We start from the raw sequence: 19,734 nt of genomic DNA, 5'->3' as shown, positions 1-19,734 counted from the left end.
GTCATTTTCACGTATCTGTTAGCACTTTTGGAGACATAATTGTTTGTGGAATAATTTCTTACTGTATCACAGAACTGTGCATAACAGAGGCTTGTTACTGAATGTAGTATGATAATTATAGTCCATTAGTTATGAGGTATTTTCAGTGGGTGTAGAATTTTGAATTTAACAGAAGGCAGCCAGAGTTTATTCTTTAATGTCAAATTCAAACAGAAGAAAAACTCTTAACTTTATATGACATGAAACTTTTCAGAATGGAGTTTGGGAGAATATTCTGTTAAACCTTTTAAAATGTTTGCATTTGCTTTTCAAACTGCTTTTAACTTGGGAGTTCAAATAGCTGCCCCCACCCTGTAATAGCAGATGAAAAGAAACCTAAAATGTACACCCAAAACGTACCTCCTTGAATTCCAGTCACATGGAATTTGCCTTTTACTTGCCCAGTTTCCACAGAGTGTGACATACTTTAAACAGCTCCAGTAAATTGTGTAATGGATATAATTCCTTCCGTAACAGTTATGCTGCAATTTATACTGATGACTCCAGGTCCCAAAGCCAAGTGAAGCATCTTTAGCATATAGGTATTGAACTGTAGGAAGAAAACTCCCAGCTGCTCATTACAAAACTCACTGGCTTCAAAATAACATTCAGTTTCTGGGCTTGTGAAAATCTTATATATACACTGGCACGTATCTTCCCACTTCATTCAGCAAAGTTTGAAGTCTTCTTCCATCTGAAGTAGCTCTTCAAACCTAAAGCAGTAAAACAGTGGCAGTTATTGTGGGGAAGCCATAACAGCAATAAATTCTCTGAGCACAGATATATTATTAAAGGTCAAATCCACCCTCAAGAACTATGGAGAGTAAGTTATTCTGTTTGGGCCAAATACTGAATGTAGAGTTCATATACCCATCACTTGTTGAAGGGATAAGCACCCCAGGCTGTGTAATTTTGTGCTGTTCTCACTGTTGCATATATTGTATGTGTGTGCTAGCTCATTAGCATCCTTATTTGTTTTTCGGCAAATCTGGGCACTGATTTGTGCATTGAGGTCTAGTTTTGTTTTCAGATGAAGGCATAAATTTGTACTTTTTCTTCACATTTTAAAAAGAATAGGATGTCTTTCTAAATAGACAAAAGTTGTTTTCAGCTATGCTGGTTCAATGTCTAAGCAGAAACAAATCACATAGTGCCCTTTATTAGGGCAAACAAAATGGCACTAAACAATGTGCAAACTTTCAAGTTCTCCAGAATTCTTCAGACTGAATGTTACAAAACAAAAGAGGTGCTGACAGAAAGAGATGCTCCATGTCGTGTTTTTAAAGGCCTCTTGCCAGCATCCCTTGTGCTCAATGAAGGCAGTCAAGTAGATACACAGTAGTGCCTTTGGTGTCAGGTTGCACTGTGAACAAGAAAAAAATGTGGTATCTCTCCATTGGAATTGCAAAAGCCAGCAGTCTTCCTTGAATCACTCAGGCCAAACAAGAGTCAAAGATGTCTTGTAGGGCCAGAGCAAAGGAATTATTTGATAGTCATTGTATTAACAATTTAGCATCCAACCTAAGGAAGACTTTTGGAGACCTCGAATGCTTGCACGCTGCTTTATGTCATTTTGGTTGGTCTTAATAAAAAGTATATGTGAGTTGTAGTTTGTCTAAGACCTCAATAAATAACGAGACCTGATTGCTTATCAGAAGGAACCTTCATGTGTGAATTAAATGGGACTTTAGTGATTGCTTAAAATGTACACACTCTTAAAATTCTTTACCTACTAACCGCACTTGATCTTTAGGGAAAAGTGGGATTAGGGTCACAGCGGAGAAGAAAAATACAAATAGACCACAAAAATACTGTTTTATATCCACTGTGAACCACTAATTTCAGAGTGGAACTTTTCCTGCTGCAGCCCAGTGAGCGTCCCAAAATTTTGTTCTTGGGGTTAGCAGAACTTAAGGAACAGCCTGGTGGCCAAAATGGGGTGGGGTGGGGGTCTAAAGTGGGAATGTGGAATCTGCAGAAATTACTGGCCCCTCTTTTGATGAGAGTGCCTTTCAGTCTTTAGAACTACATGGCTGGATATTAGCCACCTGTCTTCATGATGCTTGCAGAGCATTGGCTTGAGAAGAGTTCTCTAATAAAGATAATCAGGCTCCATGTGTTAAGAATAAATGAAATTTGCATTTTTTCCCTCTAGTTTTTATGAAACTTATTTTTTTTTATCCATAGTTGGCCAATCTGTACTAAAAGATGTGACTAAGGTGAGGAAGCTGAAGCAGTCAGGAGAACCATTTCTCCAAGATGGATCATGCATCAATGTAGCCCCTCATCTGCACAAGTGTCGAGAGTGCCGGCTAGAACGTTACCGCAAGTTCAAAGAGCAGGAGCAAGATGACTCCACTGTGTCTTGTCGGTTCTTTCACTTCCGAAGGTAATAAAACTTTCTGAGCTTGTCTTGTATGCATATTTGCTAAAGGCTCTTTTCCTTTTCTTATTTCTGACAGAAACATAATTTCATATCTTTGTGTGCACATATACTTCAGTGATAACTAAAATTCTAATCTATAGCTTTTATGAACTGCTTTATTCATTATGATGAATCTGATCTATAAATTTGGTGCAGCAAAATGCACATTTTCCACAAGGGTAGTTATGTGCCAGCATTTTGGAAATGTAATGTTCTTTTTCATTAGTAAAGCTTAGATTCTTGTCCTCAAAACACTGAGATATATTCATGAGAAGTGTGAAGAGTTAGAATATTAAAAACTTAAGGGAATTAATGTTGTGGAAAATGTGGACAGATTGTCCTGGAATAAGCTTGGTTAGAGTGCCAGAGATTTTCATAAAAACCCACCACACCTCTCCTTACATGTGCGTTCAGACTTTGTATTGTCCAGTTTATTTTAGAGGAATTGAACCAGAGTTCTAAGGCTGTGGACTATATCCAGTGCTTGTTTTTTAACCGATGGAAGATTTTTCCAGATTCTCCCCTTCACTGCAGACCCCCCACATTGCACCTAGTTAGTGCTCTTCTGGAGCCTCAGGTGGAGCAGTGGGTGGCTGCAAGATGACCAAAAGTTCCATTCTGCAAGGAGAGTTTTGTTTGGTATAACCCATGAGGTTATTACTTTGAGAAGTAACAGTAATCTTTACTGGAAGGTGGTAGTTCCCTGCTTGCTTATAAGGAATGCAATCTTGCAAGCCTATCTAGAGGGTATGGAAGGAGCTAGCAAAATTTACATAAGATGACTTTTCCACATCAGTTCAAAAACTGAAGAGCATACAGCCTTGATCTTCTTGTTAGCTCAGGCCTGACTAACAAATGCTGGCTGCCAAATCAGACAGCAAAACATATATACAATTCATTTCTCATGTTCACCCCCCACCCCCCCGGCTAGCTCTGTTATGGCTACTTAAAGCTAGAAAGTTCAGCTTACTTCTGAAAATGAGTGGTTTACAGAATTCTGTGAAAACTAATTTTATTTAGAACATTTCTATAATTCCTTTCTACCCAACTCAGAGTCTCCAAATTGCTTTAACTGATCCATCAAGGTCCTTCAGAAATATTTAGATTGTGCTAATTTCAGAGGATAAGTTTCAAGGAACCTCTTTTCTTATTTGTAATGAAGATATAGTGGGTAGATGATAAGTACTGTGGGGTTTAACTAGCTCTTTCTCTTCTGTTTCAGGTTGATATTTACTCGGAAGGGTATACTACGAGTGGAGGGATTCCTGAATCCTCAACAGAGTGATCCTGAGGCGATGAGCTTATGGATCCCATCTTCTTCTCCTGCAGAGGGCATTGACCTTGAGACCTCTAAATACATCCTGGCCAATGTTGGGGACCAGTTTTGCCAGCTGGTTATGTCTGAGAAGGAAGCAATGATGATGGTTGAACCACACCGTGAGCTACTGTTCTTTAAACCCTTTATGTTTATATGTGTCTCCTGAAGGAATGATCTAATCAAACTGTCGGGCTTAATTGATCTAATGGTTTGCCCTATTTCCCTTGGATATCTTGAATAGAAGATATGAAACTGCTCTATGTTAACTGAGACCATTGGTCCACCCAACACAGTGTAATCTATTACATTAGCAACAGTTCTCTTGAGTTTCAGGCAGAGAAATTTCCCCCAACTTCCCAAGGTGCTAGGCACTGAACTGGGGGCCTCCTGCTTGCAAAGCATGTGCTCTGCCACTGAACCATAGTTCCTCACTAAGGAATGCAGATATAAGCATTCATTCTTCATGCCTTTCTCAAACTGTTGTATCTTGCATTATATTCCAGGCAGACATTTCTAAACTTGCCAAGTTTAAAATATATGACATATAATCAGTTAATGCATACAGGTATTTGAAGGGTTCTTTTTGTTTTTGTAGAGAAAGTGGCTTGGAAAAGAGCTGTTCGTGGTGTGAGGGAGATGTGTGACGTATGTGAAACAACAATGTTCAATATCCATTGGGTTTGTCGCAAATGTGGCTTTGGGGTGTGTCTGGACTGTTACCGTCTCAGGAAAAACCGTCCACGTAGTGGTAAGTACTTGTCCAGGAATGCTGTAAAAGCTTAGAATGGTTTACACCTATAGAGGCATCAGTTAGGAGCACAGATATCTGGGGTTTTAATAACTATAAGATGGTTTAGTTATTAAGTTTTCCTTATAATATGAGGAACAGGTTTTAAACCTTGACAGTGTCCAAGAAGACAATCATGTGAGAAGTAACTTCTGACATGACACACACACTCACACACACCCCCCCGAAGACCTAATGATTTGATATTGTACAACAATACTTATTCATACAGTTTTGCATTACCTAAACTGTTCTTTCATCACCAATAATGATGATCCCTTTTGCCTTCTTTCTGGACACAAGTAATTTCAGTGCTAGGAAGATAAAATAGAAGAGTATTTTACTTGAGGAGTAGGGGCTTCCATCTAGTTGGTTTATTTGCAGTGAACATTCCGGTCCCCTGTCTCTTCAGTCAGGAGGAAAATGAACATATTGTTGTTAATTAGAGCAGGATGTTCCATCTGTTCAGGAGTAATATGGAAAATTTGGTGAAAAGCAGATATGTTTAGTATTCCATATAACAATTGTTGTAGATTTTATGCAAAGTTTTGTCATTAAAAAGTTGTGCTCACTCAATGAAGGGTTGACATTTTTACACTTACTAGTCTGAAGCCACTGTAATAGTGTAATATGTAAGTGTTTAGAAAGGTGTGGTTTTTCCAAATTTCAGAGACAGAGGAGATTGGTGATGAAGAGGTTTTCTCGTGGCTGAAGTGTGCAAAGGGGCAATCCCATGAACCAGAAAATCTCATGCCAACACAGATAATTCCTGGCACAGGTGATACTTCACTTTTTTATACACTGTCTCTTAATTTCTGATCTGTTTTTATTCAGCTTTGAATAAACTATGGAGATGAAATGCGCTTGCAGTTACAGGTCTCACTGTGATGTTTATTAAGCTTCTAACATTAAGACAGCCGCTATTATCCAGTAGTAGTCTCCCTGCCTGATCTAAAATTCAATTGTATGAATACAGTCTGTCAATGCCGTGGGAACAGTACATGTGGAAGACTAGAATCTTTACAACTTTTGCTGCAAGTTCCAAAATACTATGGGTAGGTTTCTGTGAAGCATAAGCCCCATTGCACTGTGAAGAAGAAGAGTTGGATTTACACCACCCCTCACTCAAAGTCTGAGCAGCTTACAATCTCCTTCCCTTCTTCTCCCCACAACAGACACCCTGTGAGGTAGATAGGGCTGAGAGAAGTGTGACTTACCCAGAGTTACACAGCCGGCTGCTTGTGGAGAAATGGGAAATCAAACCTGGTTCTCCAGATTAGAGTCCACGACTTTTAACCAGTACACAAAATTGTGGATGCAAATCTTTTCTCCAAACAGCTGGCTGTGGCATTCCTGAACAAAAATTATATTGCGTGAGAGCAACTGCCCCAGGACACATGGCTGTTTTTTCATGTAAGTTCCACACTCTCCAGCATCTGAGAATGCAATAGTGCTGATACTTCATCGGACTTAGGCCCAATAATTTGCATTTTAAACATTTCATTATGGAGTTTGATAACCAACATTTCTAACTTTCCAGCACTGTATAATATTGGAGACATGGTCCATGCAGCACGTGGTAAATGGGGAATTAAAGCTAACTGTCCATGTATTAACCGGCAAAACAAATCTGTGCTGCGGCCTGCTGTCACTAATGGAATTTCACAGGTATGTACCTTTGGAATCTGTCTGGGAATATATGCTTGTGATTCTGATAAGCTTGTACACTAAGTGCATTGTTGCCCAGCCTGGCGGCTTTAAAGGAACTGTGGGGAGTCTCTATACATCATAGAGAGCCCCTTGGCACAGAGTGGTAAGCTGCAGTCCAAGCTTTGCTCACAACCTGAGTGGGCAACTTGGTGGAAACTGGCTTCAAGTAGCTGGCTCAAGATTGACTCAGCCTTCCATCCTTTCAAGGTCAGTAAAATGAGTACCCAGTTTGCTGGGGGTAAAGTGTAGATGACTGGGGAAGGCAATGGCAAACCACCCCGTAAAAAGTGCTGTGAAAATGTGATGCAATATCACCCCAGAGTTGGAAACGACTGGTGTTTGCACGAGGGACTACCTTTACCTTTATATCCGTCATAATAGTTACCATTTGTGTCGTAATTACTTAATGCAATTTGATTTTCTTAGTTACCTTCAGAATACTAAGGGAAGGGCAGGATATAGTCTTTATATTATCCTATGCTTTTTAATATTTGTGTTGATTTTTAAAATGACATTTGAGGCAGTACTCCTGAATTCTGGACATCTTAGGCTGTACATTAAGTTACAGTAGTTTCTTTCCCCAAACTTTGCATGCCAGCCAACACCTGTGTTGATACCTTTTTTTTGCTGATTTTTCTAATGCTGTAAATCTAGAACTGACAATTTATACTTGGGGACAAGATCCTTTTCAGCATTTCATATAACGATTGAATTCAGTAAGTTCTTGTCTTCCTTCACTGCTTGGATGCTTGCGGATGGGGTAGAATTGTAGGTGCATCATACACTTGTGTGCATAGGCATGCATACACAGAGGAGGTTAGCTCACCATCAGAATGCCCCCATCCTCAAGCAGCCTGCCATTTGTTCTGAATCTTCTCTGAGGAAATGGAGAGCCATGCAAGCAAAATCTACCACAAGTGCTATGGAAGGTCCAGTAATGATGGGAACTAAAGCAAAATCTCATATTTTCCCCACTTCTTTGCAGCTTGCACTAGTGGAATAGGGAAAAATAAGTTATTTTGCTTGATTTATGTGTTTATTAGACAGGGCTGTAATTTTTCCCAGTTCCTACTCCCTCTTTGCCTCCTATACTGTTTCTAAGGGTCTGCTGATCCCCAAGAACATAATCTTGGGGTACTACTAGGCTGCAGGAGGAGGAAATAAAAATAAATTTTAAAGTCCTGCTCAGATTTCCAAATAATTGGAGACACAGTAATAACTGTCTTGAAATAAGGATCTCACCAGTTGGTTAGTTTGGGACTGTATGTATGTTCAGAGATTTGTATGTATAAGATGGTAATGAAACCGTATTGTCTGCCAGCTATTTGAAAGTTGCCTGCTAGTTATGAGCAGTTTTAATAATGGAATCCTAAGCCTCTTCTAACCTTTCATTGGTCTAGGTGTTTTATGAAATACTTGAAAAACGACATTTTTAACAGCTTTTGTGTGTGTGTGTGTGGCTATTTCAGCAGCTACCCAGTATTAATCCTGGTGCATCAGCTTCTGGAGATGAAAGCACATTCTCTAGTGGGACAGGGACAGCAGAAGGAGTGCAGCTGGAAACAAATGAAGTTCCTAAGTCTGAATCTACAGAGAGCAAAGTTGTTGAACCTGTAAAGACAGATTCTCCAGCAACCAGCAGCAGTACTGAAACAAAACCTAATAAATCACTGTGTCCAGAAACTAGTCCTTCTTCAGCATTACACTGGCTTGCAGATTTAGCAACACAAAAGGCAAAAGAAGAAACAAAAGGTAAGTTTCATGGAAGCTTGAAATTTTTCCTAGGGGCTTGATTTCCCTTGAGAGGAAAGGTGCTTTGAGATTGAGGGATAGGGAAGGCAGACTAGATCAAGGACACTTCCAGAGGTAGGTGTTTTTTGTCAAGGCACTTTGATTCACCCTTCCAGTTTTCCATGAATCAAATATGTGTCTTGCCTGGTCCTTGTTAACCCAGGTGACGAGGGGAGCTAGCCCAGTCAGCATGGAGTGGCACTTTCCAGTAGAGCAGCTATACAAAACCTTTTCTTCTAGTTGGTTTTCCCTATTTGCCAGTTCAGCCCATTTTATCCTTAGAGGTAACACACATGGTGCTGTGTAAAGCAGTTCTCCCTAGCATTTCTCCATAAAGTTAATGAATAATACTGCTCTTTAATATAACGTTTAAAAGGGTTGGATTTTGACAGATTTGTATTTCATCTACGATATACATTACCATGTTTCACAACTGCTAATATCACATAATAAGGTCAAGATTGGGGGGAGGTGGAGATTGTTAGGGCTGGCTGAAAATTTGACAGCAGTGTACTACACTGGGAGAGCACTGAGATATTGAACTCATTTTTGCCTCTGTTAGACTGACAACATATGTTGTAGTAGCTTTACTGTAAGCACTTTTTTGAACTGAATGAGTAAGATTTAGACAGGCTTGACACTTGTGTGGAACCTGGGAATTGGTTTGCTGACAACTGCTTGGATTGCAAATTGATATGATGTTATGGCTGTCTTCTCTTAATGCGTTCAGTGAGCTGCCATATGAGTTGAATCATATCTAGGAGTGAGCTAGAAATTCCCTACGAATTCTAGAAGCTTTATGCCCCAGCCAATTTAAGTGATGGCAGCTGGAGCATAACTAAGGCCTTGAAGGTCACTTCTGGCTTTTTGAAATTCAGGCATTCCTTTCCAAGCCAGTTGGAATAGCTGTTGTAAAGAACAATGTATAATTTATTCCTGCAGTATATAATATATTATATAATTCCTGCAGTATTTTCTTTCTCCATTTTTTGTCTCAAGATTGCTATTCTAATTAAATAAGTCAATTAAATAAGTCAAAATAGCAATAGTAATTTGTATTCATTAAAATTTTGTGACAGTCATTTCTTTAGCATATATGTTAACGTAAAGATCTAAAATCTAGGCTTAAAACCCTTCTGTACAACTATTTAAATGATGTAATGATGATATACATTTAATAGCATCTTTCTCCTCTGTGGGTGCTGTCTTGCTTTACAGATGCAGGATCACTGAGGTCAGTACTCAGTAAAGAATCTCAGTCACCTTTTGGATTGGATTCCTTCAACTCCAGTGCAAAGGCTTCCCCTCCAAAGCATTTTAATAGTCTCTTACTGGGTCCAGTTGCCTCAAGCAACAAAACAGAAGGTTCTAGTCTTCGTGATTTGCTTAATTCTGGGCCTGGAAAGCTGCCTCAGGCACCACTTGATACAGGGATTCCCTTTCCTCCTGTATTTTCTGGAGCTTCCACAGTAAGTAATCTTTTTTCTCTATGTTCAGTAGCAGAGTAGCCTCCTTTTTGAAAGGCATTGTTCAATGGGATAAATGAATTGGTATTCCCAGTGCATTTTCTCTGGTCCTATCGTATATATTTTTAAAAATGTAATATATTTATAAATTAAATATAATATATTTATAAATTAAAATATTTATACCCTACCTTTCCTTTTGACTCAGGGTGGCTTAGAAGTAGCTATTAGAACATTACAGGTTAAATCAAATAAAAACCTGAATACCTCCACCCACCCCAAAAATATGTCTGCTGTTTATACTCCCATCAAGGGACCACACAAGTGAATAAGCATTGCAATGGTTCCTTAATATTTTCAATGAGAGGGCTCCTCTATCCTTGTCAGGGGGCTCATTCCACAATGGAGGGGGGCTGCAGTTGGAATGGTTCAGACTCTGGTCAATACCAAGAAGACCTCACCCAGGTGAGGGAAGAGCCAGCAGGTGGGATAACATGGTCCTTCAGATATGTGGACCCCCAACTATGAAGGGTTTTAGAGGTCATAACCAGCACCTTTAATTGAACTCTGAAATAAACTGGGAACCAAAGTAGCTGTTTTAAATGGGCAAAATGGAAAAGAAGACATTTTCCCCATTTTTTCTAGTGAAACTGCAACTAGTAATTAATAAATGAGGCTTTCCAGATCTGATAGATGCAGTGTTAAAATAACAAAGATTTCCTTCGTAAACACCTATCATGAATCTTTGGATTTGCAGAGCTCTTCCAGAGGCAGTGAAGGTTAGTGAAGTGCCTAACACATGTCAAGTAATGGTGATGATGGGTTCCTTCATCAGAGTAAGAATAGAATCTTTCTTTTGTCTTTGTTCTTCTGTGCAGCCCCACATTTGGGACTGTGCATGTGCCAGCCTGCCTCCGGAGGAAATATCTAGCTCTGAAGCTCTGCAAGGTTGTGCAACTCCTTTTAGCATGCCCACTTGCTTCCCACCAAAAGCAGTGTTTCGAGGGAGAGCAGCACCATCTTCCCCTCAGTTCTTTCATTGCTCTTTATCTTGCTTTGTCACAGTGAGCTACTACCATTTCCATGGCTCATAAATGGCTTTTTAAGAAGTGCCACCCAGTGTAGCATATATGCGCTGCAATCAGATGAGCATTGCCTTTGTGTTACTCTGTCTGGGGAAGTTCCATAATGTGTGGCCTTGCAAGCACTGCCAGCAGTTTACCCCAAGATGAGGAAGGACAAGGCCGCTTGGCTTAAGGCAGTCCTGTGGGAATGGGCCCCCTCTGTTTCCAAAAAAACTGGCTGTAAAGTTATCAGCCACAAAGGAGCTCTCTGCTTGTCCTCAGTCAGTGATGTCTCTGCTATATGTTCCTATTCTGGATCCATGTAGTCATCAGTCCCGATCCCCAGAACCTTTGCACATAGTATCTCTGAGCCCCTTGTCAAAAAAGGCTAGGTCCAAGTTGATGCACCATGAGAAGCATTTGGCATCCATCCAGGGCCCAAGCCTGGGTCTCCCTAGGCCACTACCTCTTGGCAAGCAGGCCGTGCGCAGAAAAGATTCACAAGACTTTGTGTATACAAGAAACCAGATCTTGATAAAATATATGGAGCTTTATTATGTTTTAAAGAATGATGTATTATTGGACAAGACCATCTCTACACTCTTGCAAAAAGAAAATAATAAAGCTAACTTTTCTATCTAATACTTCAATATCTAATACTTCAATGGTACATCCTTTAAACATCAAAGTCCAGGCAGAAGCCTCAAGCATTTTCTACATAGCTGTCCATTGCTACGGAGCTTCTCATAGAGCCACTGTCCTGTTGAATCCTAAAGTTTAGCATGGCTTCCCCTACGTCTGTGGTTTAGGTATAGTCTTTTGCCATCTGGCGTCAGATGGTCCTTCACATCCAATTGCTGGAGCCCTCTAGAACATGACAACCGTGCTGTTGTTTCCTCCCACGCCCCCCAATCTAGCTACAGGTTCTCATAATTAGCGTAGTACCGTATTCTTGTTTTCAGCCTTGAACGAGATAAGGATGGTGTAAGCAGGGAGACCCAATAACGGACACCTGCAAATCGATGTCCTGCTAGTATTCACATTAAGCCTTGGGGTGAAATCAGAATGCTTTGCCTCACAGTGTCATAGCTCTGAACAGTCACCAAGGTGTAGGGCCCAATCACCAAATATGAGGATCTAATCCTTCTTTCTAGAAGATGAGCCAGTCTTGAATCCTCATCCCCCCCATCTTATGAATCCTGAGGAATCTGAAGGGGAGCTCGTACCAGTCCCTCCTCCCCCTCTTCATGAGAGAAGAAGCAGCCAGTTCTAACAGTTTTCCCACCTGACTCCAAGAGCTCATCTCAATCAGTTCCAGCGCAACAATTCCCACAGCTGTGGTTTGGGATGCCTTGGCAGTCGTTCTTCCCTCAGAGCCCTTGGCCAGCATGCCCCCCCCCCTCCAACAGTGGCCAGATCCATATGCTATAGCTCTATCCTATCCATCACATCAACCACGATGATATGGCTTACCTTATTTCCAGCATGAATGGCAACCTGATTCCTAGCCTTTTGAAGAGGGCTCTTACTCTGGTGTTGAATATGTACTCCCCTCGGATCTATTCCCTGATGGGGCGCTGGGCAACACATCTAATGAAGTTAGGCTCTACTCTGAGCAGATGTTCAGAATGGCCAAGTTCTTAGAAGTGGACATATCTTCATCTAACTCACATTCAAAGAACAAGATCCTGTATGCCCCGTACTTGGATACCCCAAGACAAGGGTGTCCTGGCCTTGGAATATTTCCTGGACATAGCCTTGGCACTATGGGAGAAGCCATTTACCATTCCAGCCACATGCAGGAAGACTGAATCTTTATAGAGTGAAGTAGGCTAACTGCAAGTTTCTGTTTACACACCCTTCCCCCTTTCCTGAAGAAGTACAGACCAGGCATTGCCCTGGGACCCACTCTGCAGCCATCGACAAGGAGGGTTGCAAGCTGGATGCCCTCTAGGCCATAAAGTCTATTCTGCAGCAGCCTTAAATTTCAAGATTGCTAGTTACCAGGCCATTATGACTGCTTATCGGTGGTTTTTGTAGGAATACCTGTCATCTTATATTGATCTGATCCCAGAGGATAAATGCTCAGTGGTCAAGATCTTCCATGCAGAAACCCCCAGTCTCTCAAAGCAGGAAATGAATGCCTGCCTGCAGCTAACTGCTCGTTTAATGGCCTCTGCAGTCACCATCAGGTGCTTTGCTTGGCTTCTTTTCACAGCCCTTCCTTCTGGCATTAAGGTCAAAATAGAGGAACTGCTTCTTGAGGGCAGTCTGTTATTCTCAGAGTGCACAGATGACACAGACCACCAGATCTCTGGGGGGTGACCCCACTCAGGCTCAACCCCACAAATAATTCACCTCCAGGGATTGCTGAGAGCCAGTTTGGTGTAGTGGCTAAGTATGCAGACTCTTATCTGGGAGAACCAGGTTTGATTCCCCATTCCTCTACTTGCAGCTGCTGGAATGGCCTTGGGTTAGCCATAGTCCTCACAGAGGTTGTCCTTGAAAGGGCAGCTGCTGTGAGAGCCCTCTCAACTCCACCCACCTCATGGGGTGTCTGTTGTAGAGGAGAAGATATAGGAGATTGTAAGCCGCTCTGAGACTCTCATTCAGAGAGAAGGGCAGGGTATAAATCTGCAGTCATCGTCTTCTTCTTCCAGCACCAGATTATTATAGAGAGGCCTTTTCTGCTTCCTCCTGTTGTGCTCCTCAGTGGCACTGTGCTGCACTTCCTTCTCAGCTGAAGAGAAGAGCCCCTCAATCCTGTTCAGGGGCTTCACACCCTCAGTCTCCTAAGGACTCACATCAAGGTCAAGTGGTGGTAAAGCTACTTGAGAGTAAAAGGAAAGCCCCTCCAGGCAGTTGGGAACCCCCAAGGAGGGCAGAGTAGAACGGGGTCTGTAGGCCAGTGCAGGCATGTTTTGCCACAGTTCTCACTGAAGCTACCTAGATTTTATGTCATTTTATTTCCAAAGGTCCTTTGCTTACCAGGTCCCTGCAGTAGAAAAGGGAAAATTGGCTAAGATTTTCCTCTAATCACTTCTGTGTTTACAGTTTTGGCATTCAAGCTTTAGTTGTTCTGTGGATTTGTATCTTCTAGGGTACCAAGAGCAAAGCCAGTTTGCCCAACTTCCTTGATCATATAATTGCTTCAGTGGTGGAAAACAAGAAGATGTCTGATGCCCCTAAACGAGCAAGCAATTTGCCTGACACTCAGAAGGAAGTGAAAGAAATGGTAATGGGATTAAATGTACTGGACCCACACACTTCCCATTCTTGGCTTTGCGATGGAAGGCTTCTGTGTCTGCATGACCCCAGCAACAAAAACAACTGGAAGATCTTCAGGGAATGCTGGAAACAGGGCCAGGTAAAGTGTTAATCCGATTGTATTCTTGATTTTTGTGTTAATACCTACATGAGCTTTTCAAGAAAGCTTGCTACTTCATGCACATTATCTAATACCAGTTCAGGTTTAAGTTCTATTAAGTACAAGAAAAATTGTGCATTCATACATGTGATGCAAGCATAAATGTTTTTACTGGAAGTAGACCTTAGTATACTGAAAACTCTGGTCGATTAAAGTTTGAGTCCAGTGGCACCTACAGAGTTTAATTCTGGATATAAGCTTTTGTGTGCATGCGCTTTTTCCGATATATTGAAACAGTTTTCCTTAAGCCTTATATAGCAGGGGTCCCCAACCCCTGGGCCGCGGACTGCTACCGGTCCGTGGCCTGTTAGCAACCAGGCCGCCACTCCCCATCCGCCACCCCCCACTATCCCTTCGCAGCACTGCAAACCGCCGCCACACTCCATAGCACAGAGAGGCTCTGCTTCCTGTCACAGCCTGCCCCCTCCCCTCCCTTCCGCAGCACACCACGCTGTGTTCCCCCCCTCCCCCGCCCACACAAGCGGAGGCTCGGAGGAGTCAGCCCTACCTGCTTCGGCAGGAACAGGGCTGATCCTAAGTTTTTTGAAGAGCAGGCTGGAGGAAGAGTTTTGCCCCCTCCCTCACTTCTGGAAGTGAGGGGGAGAGAAGCCTCTTTCAGCACGCTATTAAAATAACTTGGAATGAGCCCCGTTCCTGCTGAAGCAGTAGAGCCGAGCCTCATCACGCCCCTTCCAGAAGTGAGGGAAGGGACGAAACTCCTCCTCCAGCCTGCTCTTCAAAAAACTTAGAATCAGCCCAGTTCCTGCCGAAGCAGGTAGGGCTGACTCCTCTGAACCTCCTTGCTCCTCTGCTTGTGTGTGGGGGGGGGACATAGTGGTACTGGGGAAAGGAGGGGAGGGGGCGGGCTAGGGTTGCCAATCCCCAGGTGGGGGCAGGGGATCCCCCAGTTTGTAGGCCCTCCCCCATTTCAGGGTCATTAGAAAGTGGGGGGAGGGGAGGGAAATGTCTGCTAGGAAAGGAAGGGTTCCCTATGCAAGCACCAGTCATTTCCAACTCTGGGGTGAAGTTGCTTGCACAATGTTTTCATGACAGACTTTTTACGGGGTGGTTTGCCATTGCTTTCCCCAGTAATCTACACTTTCCCCCCAGCAAGCTGGATATTCATTTTACCGACCTCGGCTGAGTCAACCTTGAGTCGGTTACCTGAAAACCCAGCTACCGCTGGGGATCGAACTCAGGTTGTGATCAGAGCTTAGGACTGCAGTATTGTAGCTTTAACACTCTGTGCCACGGGGCTCTAGGAACTCTGTTATTCCCTATGGAGACTTATTCCCATAGGGAATAATGGAGAGTTGATCTGTGGATATCTGGGGCTCTAGAGGGTCTGTATTTTGAGGTAGAGGCAACAAAATTGCAGCATAGCATCCAGTGTCTCTCCCCAAAGCACCCCCTAAGTTTCAAAAGGATTGGACCAGGGGGTCCAATTCTATGAGCCCCAAATGAAGATCCCCCTATCCTTCATTATTTCCTATGCAAGGACGGCATTTAAAAAGGTGTGCAGTCCCTTTAAATATAATGGCCAGAACTCCCCTTGGACTTCAGTTATGCTTGTCACATCCTTGCTCTTGGTTCCACCCCCAAAGTCTCCTGGCTGCACCCCTACATTCCCCAGATTTTTCTTGAATTGGACTTGGAAACTCTATGGTGGTCCATGGTGGTCAGTGGCAGCGAAACCGGTCGCCGGTGCCAAAAAGGTTGAGGACCACTGTTATATAGGTAGGGGGGTAGTTGCCAGCTAGTAACGAACCCCCCCCCCCCTTTTTATATGTAAGGCTTGAGGAAAACTGTTTCAGAATATCAGATGAAGTGCATGTGTATAAAACCTTATACCCAGAATTAAACTTTGTTGGTCTTGTGTGTGTGTGTATCTTTGTGTGTGTGTGCCTGGAAGTCATGGTTGACCTTCTGGTGACTCCTGCTGGGTCTTGGACATTTTCAGATAAGTGGCCTGCTTGCTCACCTCTGCATCCTGGCCCTGGTATTCCTTGGAGGTCTTGCATCCAAGTACTTTGCCAGGGTCAGCCCTGCTTAGTTTCCATGATTTGATGAGATCAGGCTTGCCTAGGCTATTCAAATCAGGGCAAACTTCATTGGTCTTAAAGGCACCACTGGACCTTAAACTTTGTTCTGTTGCTTCACACCAACATGACTACCCATCTGAAAATTCCATTTTTCAGTTAAAATAAAACAGTAGAAGTTGGATCCTAACCTTTTCCTTCCACAAACAGAAGGATACATCCACTTGCACAAGATTTTTGTTGTTCTCCCTCCTCCACTGAAGACCTCTGTCCCCCTCATTGTGCTCAAGGGTCCACTCAGCACCCAGGAGTTGCAGTTTGAAGAGTGCAGGTGGTTGCTATGGGGAAGAAAAGGAGGAAGAGTTCCATTTCAGTAGCACAACATCACTTATGGCATTTAGAATCAAGCCCTTAGATTTCTAACCAAGGTTAGGAAGTTAGAATAGAAAAGAGAAAACAGACAGCCTTTTTAACTCCTATGGAGGAAAACCATCTTTTGTCTCTCTTCCTCAGAAGAACATTAGTACAACCATGCGTTAAATGTATATGTGTTTCTTAGCATTCAACACAGATAGATACCAATGAGAGGAGGCCTTTAAAATTGTACTCTCAAATTTCTCTTCCCCCCCCTTTCTCTCTCCCCACTCTCTTTCTCTGCCTACCCCCTCTCCCTCCCTTCTGCATTCTAAAGAAGATCTCTGGGGAACTCTAAAGCTTGTGCACTGTCCTGTGTCATTTTAGTTGGCCCCCTGTTATGTGGGTTGTGGTTTGTTTAGGGGTTTTAATTTTGGACTAGTATGGCTGCAGCAACTTCTGTAGAACATGCTTACAATGTTTGGTGTGCTCCGTAATTAGGATTGGCTCAGCAGGATTACTAGCATTTAAGAGGTGTGGTTGCTGTGTGTGGTATTATGTAAAACTAATAAGGCCTGATGTGGAGAAAAAAATACAATGGGCTCTGGAAAGAAGCTCTGGGTGAGTGCCCCCCACCCTTGCTGTCTTCCCACCCACCTCAAGGAGAGCTAATCTTTGCCATCTGGAGAGCTGTTGTAATTCTGAGTGATCTCCAGCCCTCACCTGGAGATGAGTAAATCAATAATGAGAATCACAATAGTAGATAGCAAGAGAAAGCACAAAGCTTCCGTGATTACCAGCTTCAATAATTAACAAATTCCAAGAAGTTATCAAAACTCACATAATATATAGTGAAACTCAGCAAAACTCAATGCAATCATTTAAACAAAACAGAACAGCTCAGAAAACCATCAGAAATAAAGTCCAACTCATAAGCAATCCAATGCTGTCTTCTTGTCAAGTAATCTGATGGTGAGAAGAAGGATAATGTCCCAACAGTCCAAATTTGATTTGTACAGCAGCCAGCAGTCCCGTTATTGCAACAAGGCTGTCCTTGTTTTGCAGTTGCTTCTTCAAGCTGCATAATTTAAAACATGGACATCAGAAACAAAATACAGTTTAAAAGCCTGGGAAATATATAAGCAAATAAAGAAATAATACCTTCACAAATCCATTATAGATAACAGGTAAGAACGCCAAAAATTCTCTCTCAATTCACTTTTTAGCAAGTAAATGCAAACCAGTAAGGACAAAAAAACACTTATATATCCCCAGATGTGATTCACTAAGCGTTCCTTAAAGAAATATCACATTGACCACAGTCTATATCCATACACACAAAACAAGATACTCCAGTTATAGGTCCAATTACACACAGCCACAACAAATTAATTCAGAAATTATATTACAAAAAACATGCCAAGTTCCACTCATTGTTCAATCCTTCAGGTATCAAGGTTCTAAATTTACTTTGAAAAAGACTACCACCTGTTCCACTAAAAGATGTGTCTATATGGTGCTCTGTCCACGTTCATGTATGTACTTGGGCAGCACGACGCATGTAGTGCGTACACGTGTATTGGAGCTTAAATCGCGTATAAAAAATCACGTGACTGATGCTCCACTCGTGGAACATTTCCTGTCCTGTAGACATGAACCTGAATCTTTAAGATTTTTTGTTATGTTGAAATTTCCTGCCCACCTCCAAGGTAAAGCCGATAGTACCACCTGATTTCTACAGCAGGAAATGCGACTGATTTTTAAATTTAGAACCTTGATACCTGAAGGATTGAACAATGAGTGGGACTTGGCATTTTTTTTAATATAATTTCTGAATTAATTTGTTGTGGCTGTGTGTAATTGGACCTGTAACTGGAGTATCTTGTTTTGTGTGTATGAATATAGACTGCGGACAATGTGATATTTCTTTAAGGAATGCTTAGTGAATCACATCTGGGGATATATAAGTGGTTTTTTGTCCTTATTGGTTTGCATTTACTTGCTAAAAAGTGAATTGAGAGAGAACTTTTGGCGTTCTTACCTGTTATCTATAATGGATTTGTGAAGGTATTATCTCTTTATTTGCTTATATATTTCCTAGGCTTTAAAATTGTATTTTGTTACTGATGTCCATGTTTTAAATTATGCAGCTTGAAGAAGCAACTGTGAAACAAGGACATTAGTACAGCCTTTTTGCAATAACTGGGCTGCTGTACAAATGAAATTTGGACTGTTGGGACATTATCCTTCTTCTCACCGTCGGATTACTTGACAAGAAGACAGTATTGGATTGCTTATGAGTTGGACTTTATTTCTGACGGTTTTCTGAGCTGTTCTGTTTTGTTTAAATGATTGCATTGAGCTTTGCTGATTTTCACTATATATTATGTGAGTTTTGATAACTTCTTGGAATTTGTTAATTATTGAAGCTGGTAATCACAGAAGCTTTGTGGTTTCTCTTGCTACTCACCTGGAGATTTGCAACAGGGGTTCCCCAGGAGGAAATGGCATTGTACCTGGGTCTGGTAGACCCCACTCTGAAGCCCTAACTCCTGTGCCCTCTTCAAACTCCACCACAGAATCTCCAGGACTTTCTCACTGACTTGGAACTGGAAGCCATAGTCAGGACTAGCCCCAGTGAGTTCTGCTTCAGAGGCCTTTAGTGATGCCTTTCAGGTCTTAAGCACCCTACTTATCTGTCCACCCTGCAAAGCAGCCATTTTCTCGAGGGGAAGTAATCTCTGCCGTTTGGAGCTTAGTTATAATTATGAGTGGTCTCCAGCCCTTACCTGGAGATTAGCATCAGTGGTTCCCAGGAGGAAATTGCTGCTTTGGAATCTGTGGCATTGTATCTGTCTGAAGTCCCACCCCTCCTCAAACCCCACCTTCTCAATGCTTCACCCCTCAAATCTTCAGGAATTTCCCAATCTGGAGTTGGTAAACCTATCTCCTTCTCAGCCAGCCATCCTGGGTGTGAGGCTGAGGGGAGGAGAGAGAGAGGGGGAGTGACATGGAAGAGGCAGGAAAGACAGTAAAGGTGAGACAGCTGTGCTCTGTGAGGAAATGCTCCCAGTGGTGGCAGTGGTTCCCTGGCTATTTCAGCAGCCTTTCAAGGCTGTGCATGCTGGGAGGCTGTCTGTGTGGGCTGTTGATGGGGCAGCAGAGAGCTGTTGCCGGCAGTGGCCATACCTTTCATGAGGCTGTAGTAGAGTGGCAGCCTTTCTGAGGCCAGTTGACAGAGAAGACAAGGAAGAAACATCAATGATGTGTCTGTGTCTGAAGTAAGACTGTTTTGGCAGTTTGTTCAACATTCC

General features: G+C 42.3%; 1 protein-coding gene across 2 annotated transcripts in view; it reads left to right on the top strand.

The window, feature by feature from the left end:
- KDM3B (lysine demethylase 3B) overlaps window positions 1–19,734 on the top strand; it is a 68,045-nt gene that overhangs the window by 37,364 nt on the left and 10,947 nt on the right. The window contains exons 9-16 of one of the 2 annotated variants that reach the window (XM_060240104.1): window positions 2,227–2,428; window positions 3,687–3,901; window positions 4,378–4,530; window positions 5,240–5,347; window positions 6,110–6,237; window positions 7,749–8,031; window positions 9,289–9,539; window positions 13,701–13,967. In XM_060240104.1, coding sequence (XP_060096087.1) covers window positions 2,227–2,428; window positions 3,687–3,901; window positions 4,378–4,530; window positions 5,240–5,347; window positions 6,110–6,237; window positions 7,749–8,031; window positions 9,289–9,539; window positions 13,701–13,967 — 1,607 coding nt within the window. The remainder of the gene's footprint in view (window positions 1–2,226; window positions 2,429–3,686; window positions 3,902–4,377; window positions 4,531–5,239; window positions 5,348–6,109; window positions 6,238–7,748; window positions 8,032–9,288; window positions 9,540–13,700; window positions 13,968–19,734) is intronic. The other variant, XM_060240105.1, reaches the window with a different exon arrangement.

This window comes from Heteronotia binoei, chromosome 5, assembly GCF_032191835.1.
Source record: "Heteronotia binoei isolate CCM8104 ecotype False Entrance Well chromosome 5, APGP_CSIRO_Hbin_v1, whole genome shotgun sequence".
Lineage (NCBI taxonomy): Eukaryota > Metazoa > Chordata > Lepidosauria > Squamata > Gekkonidae > Heteronotia > Heteronotia binoei.
This window is presented reverse-complemented; position numbering and strand designations above follow the sequence as displayed.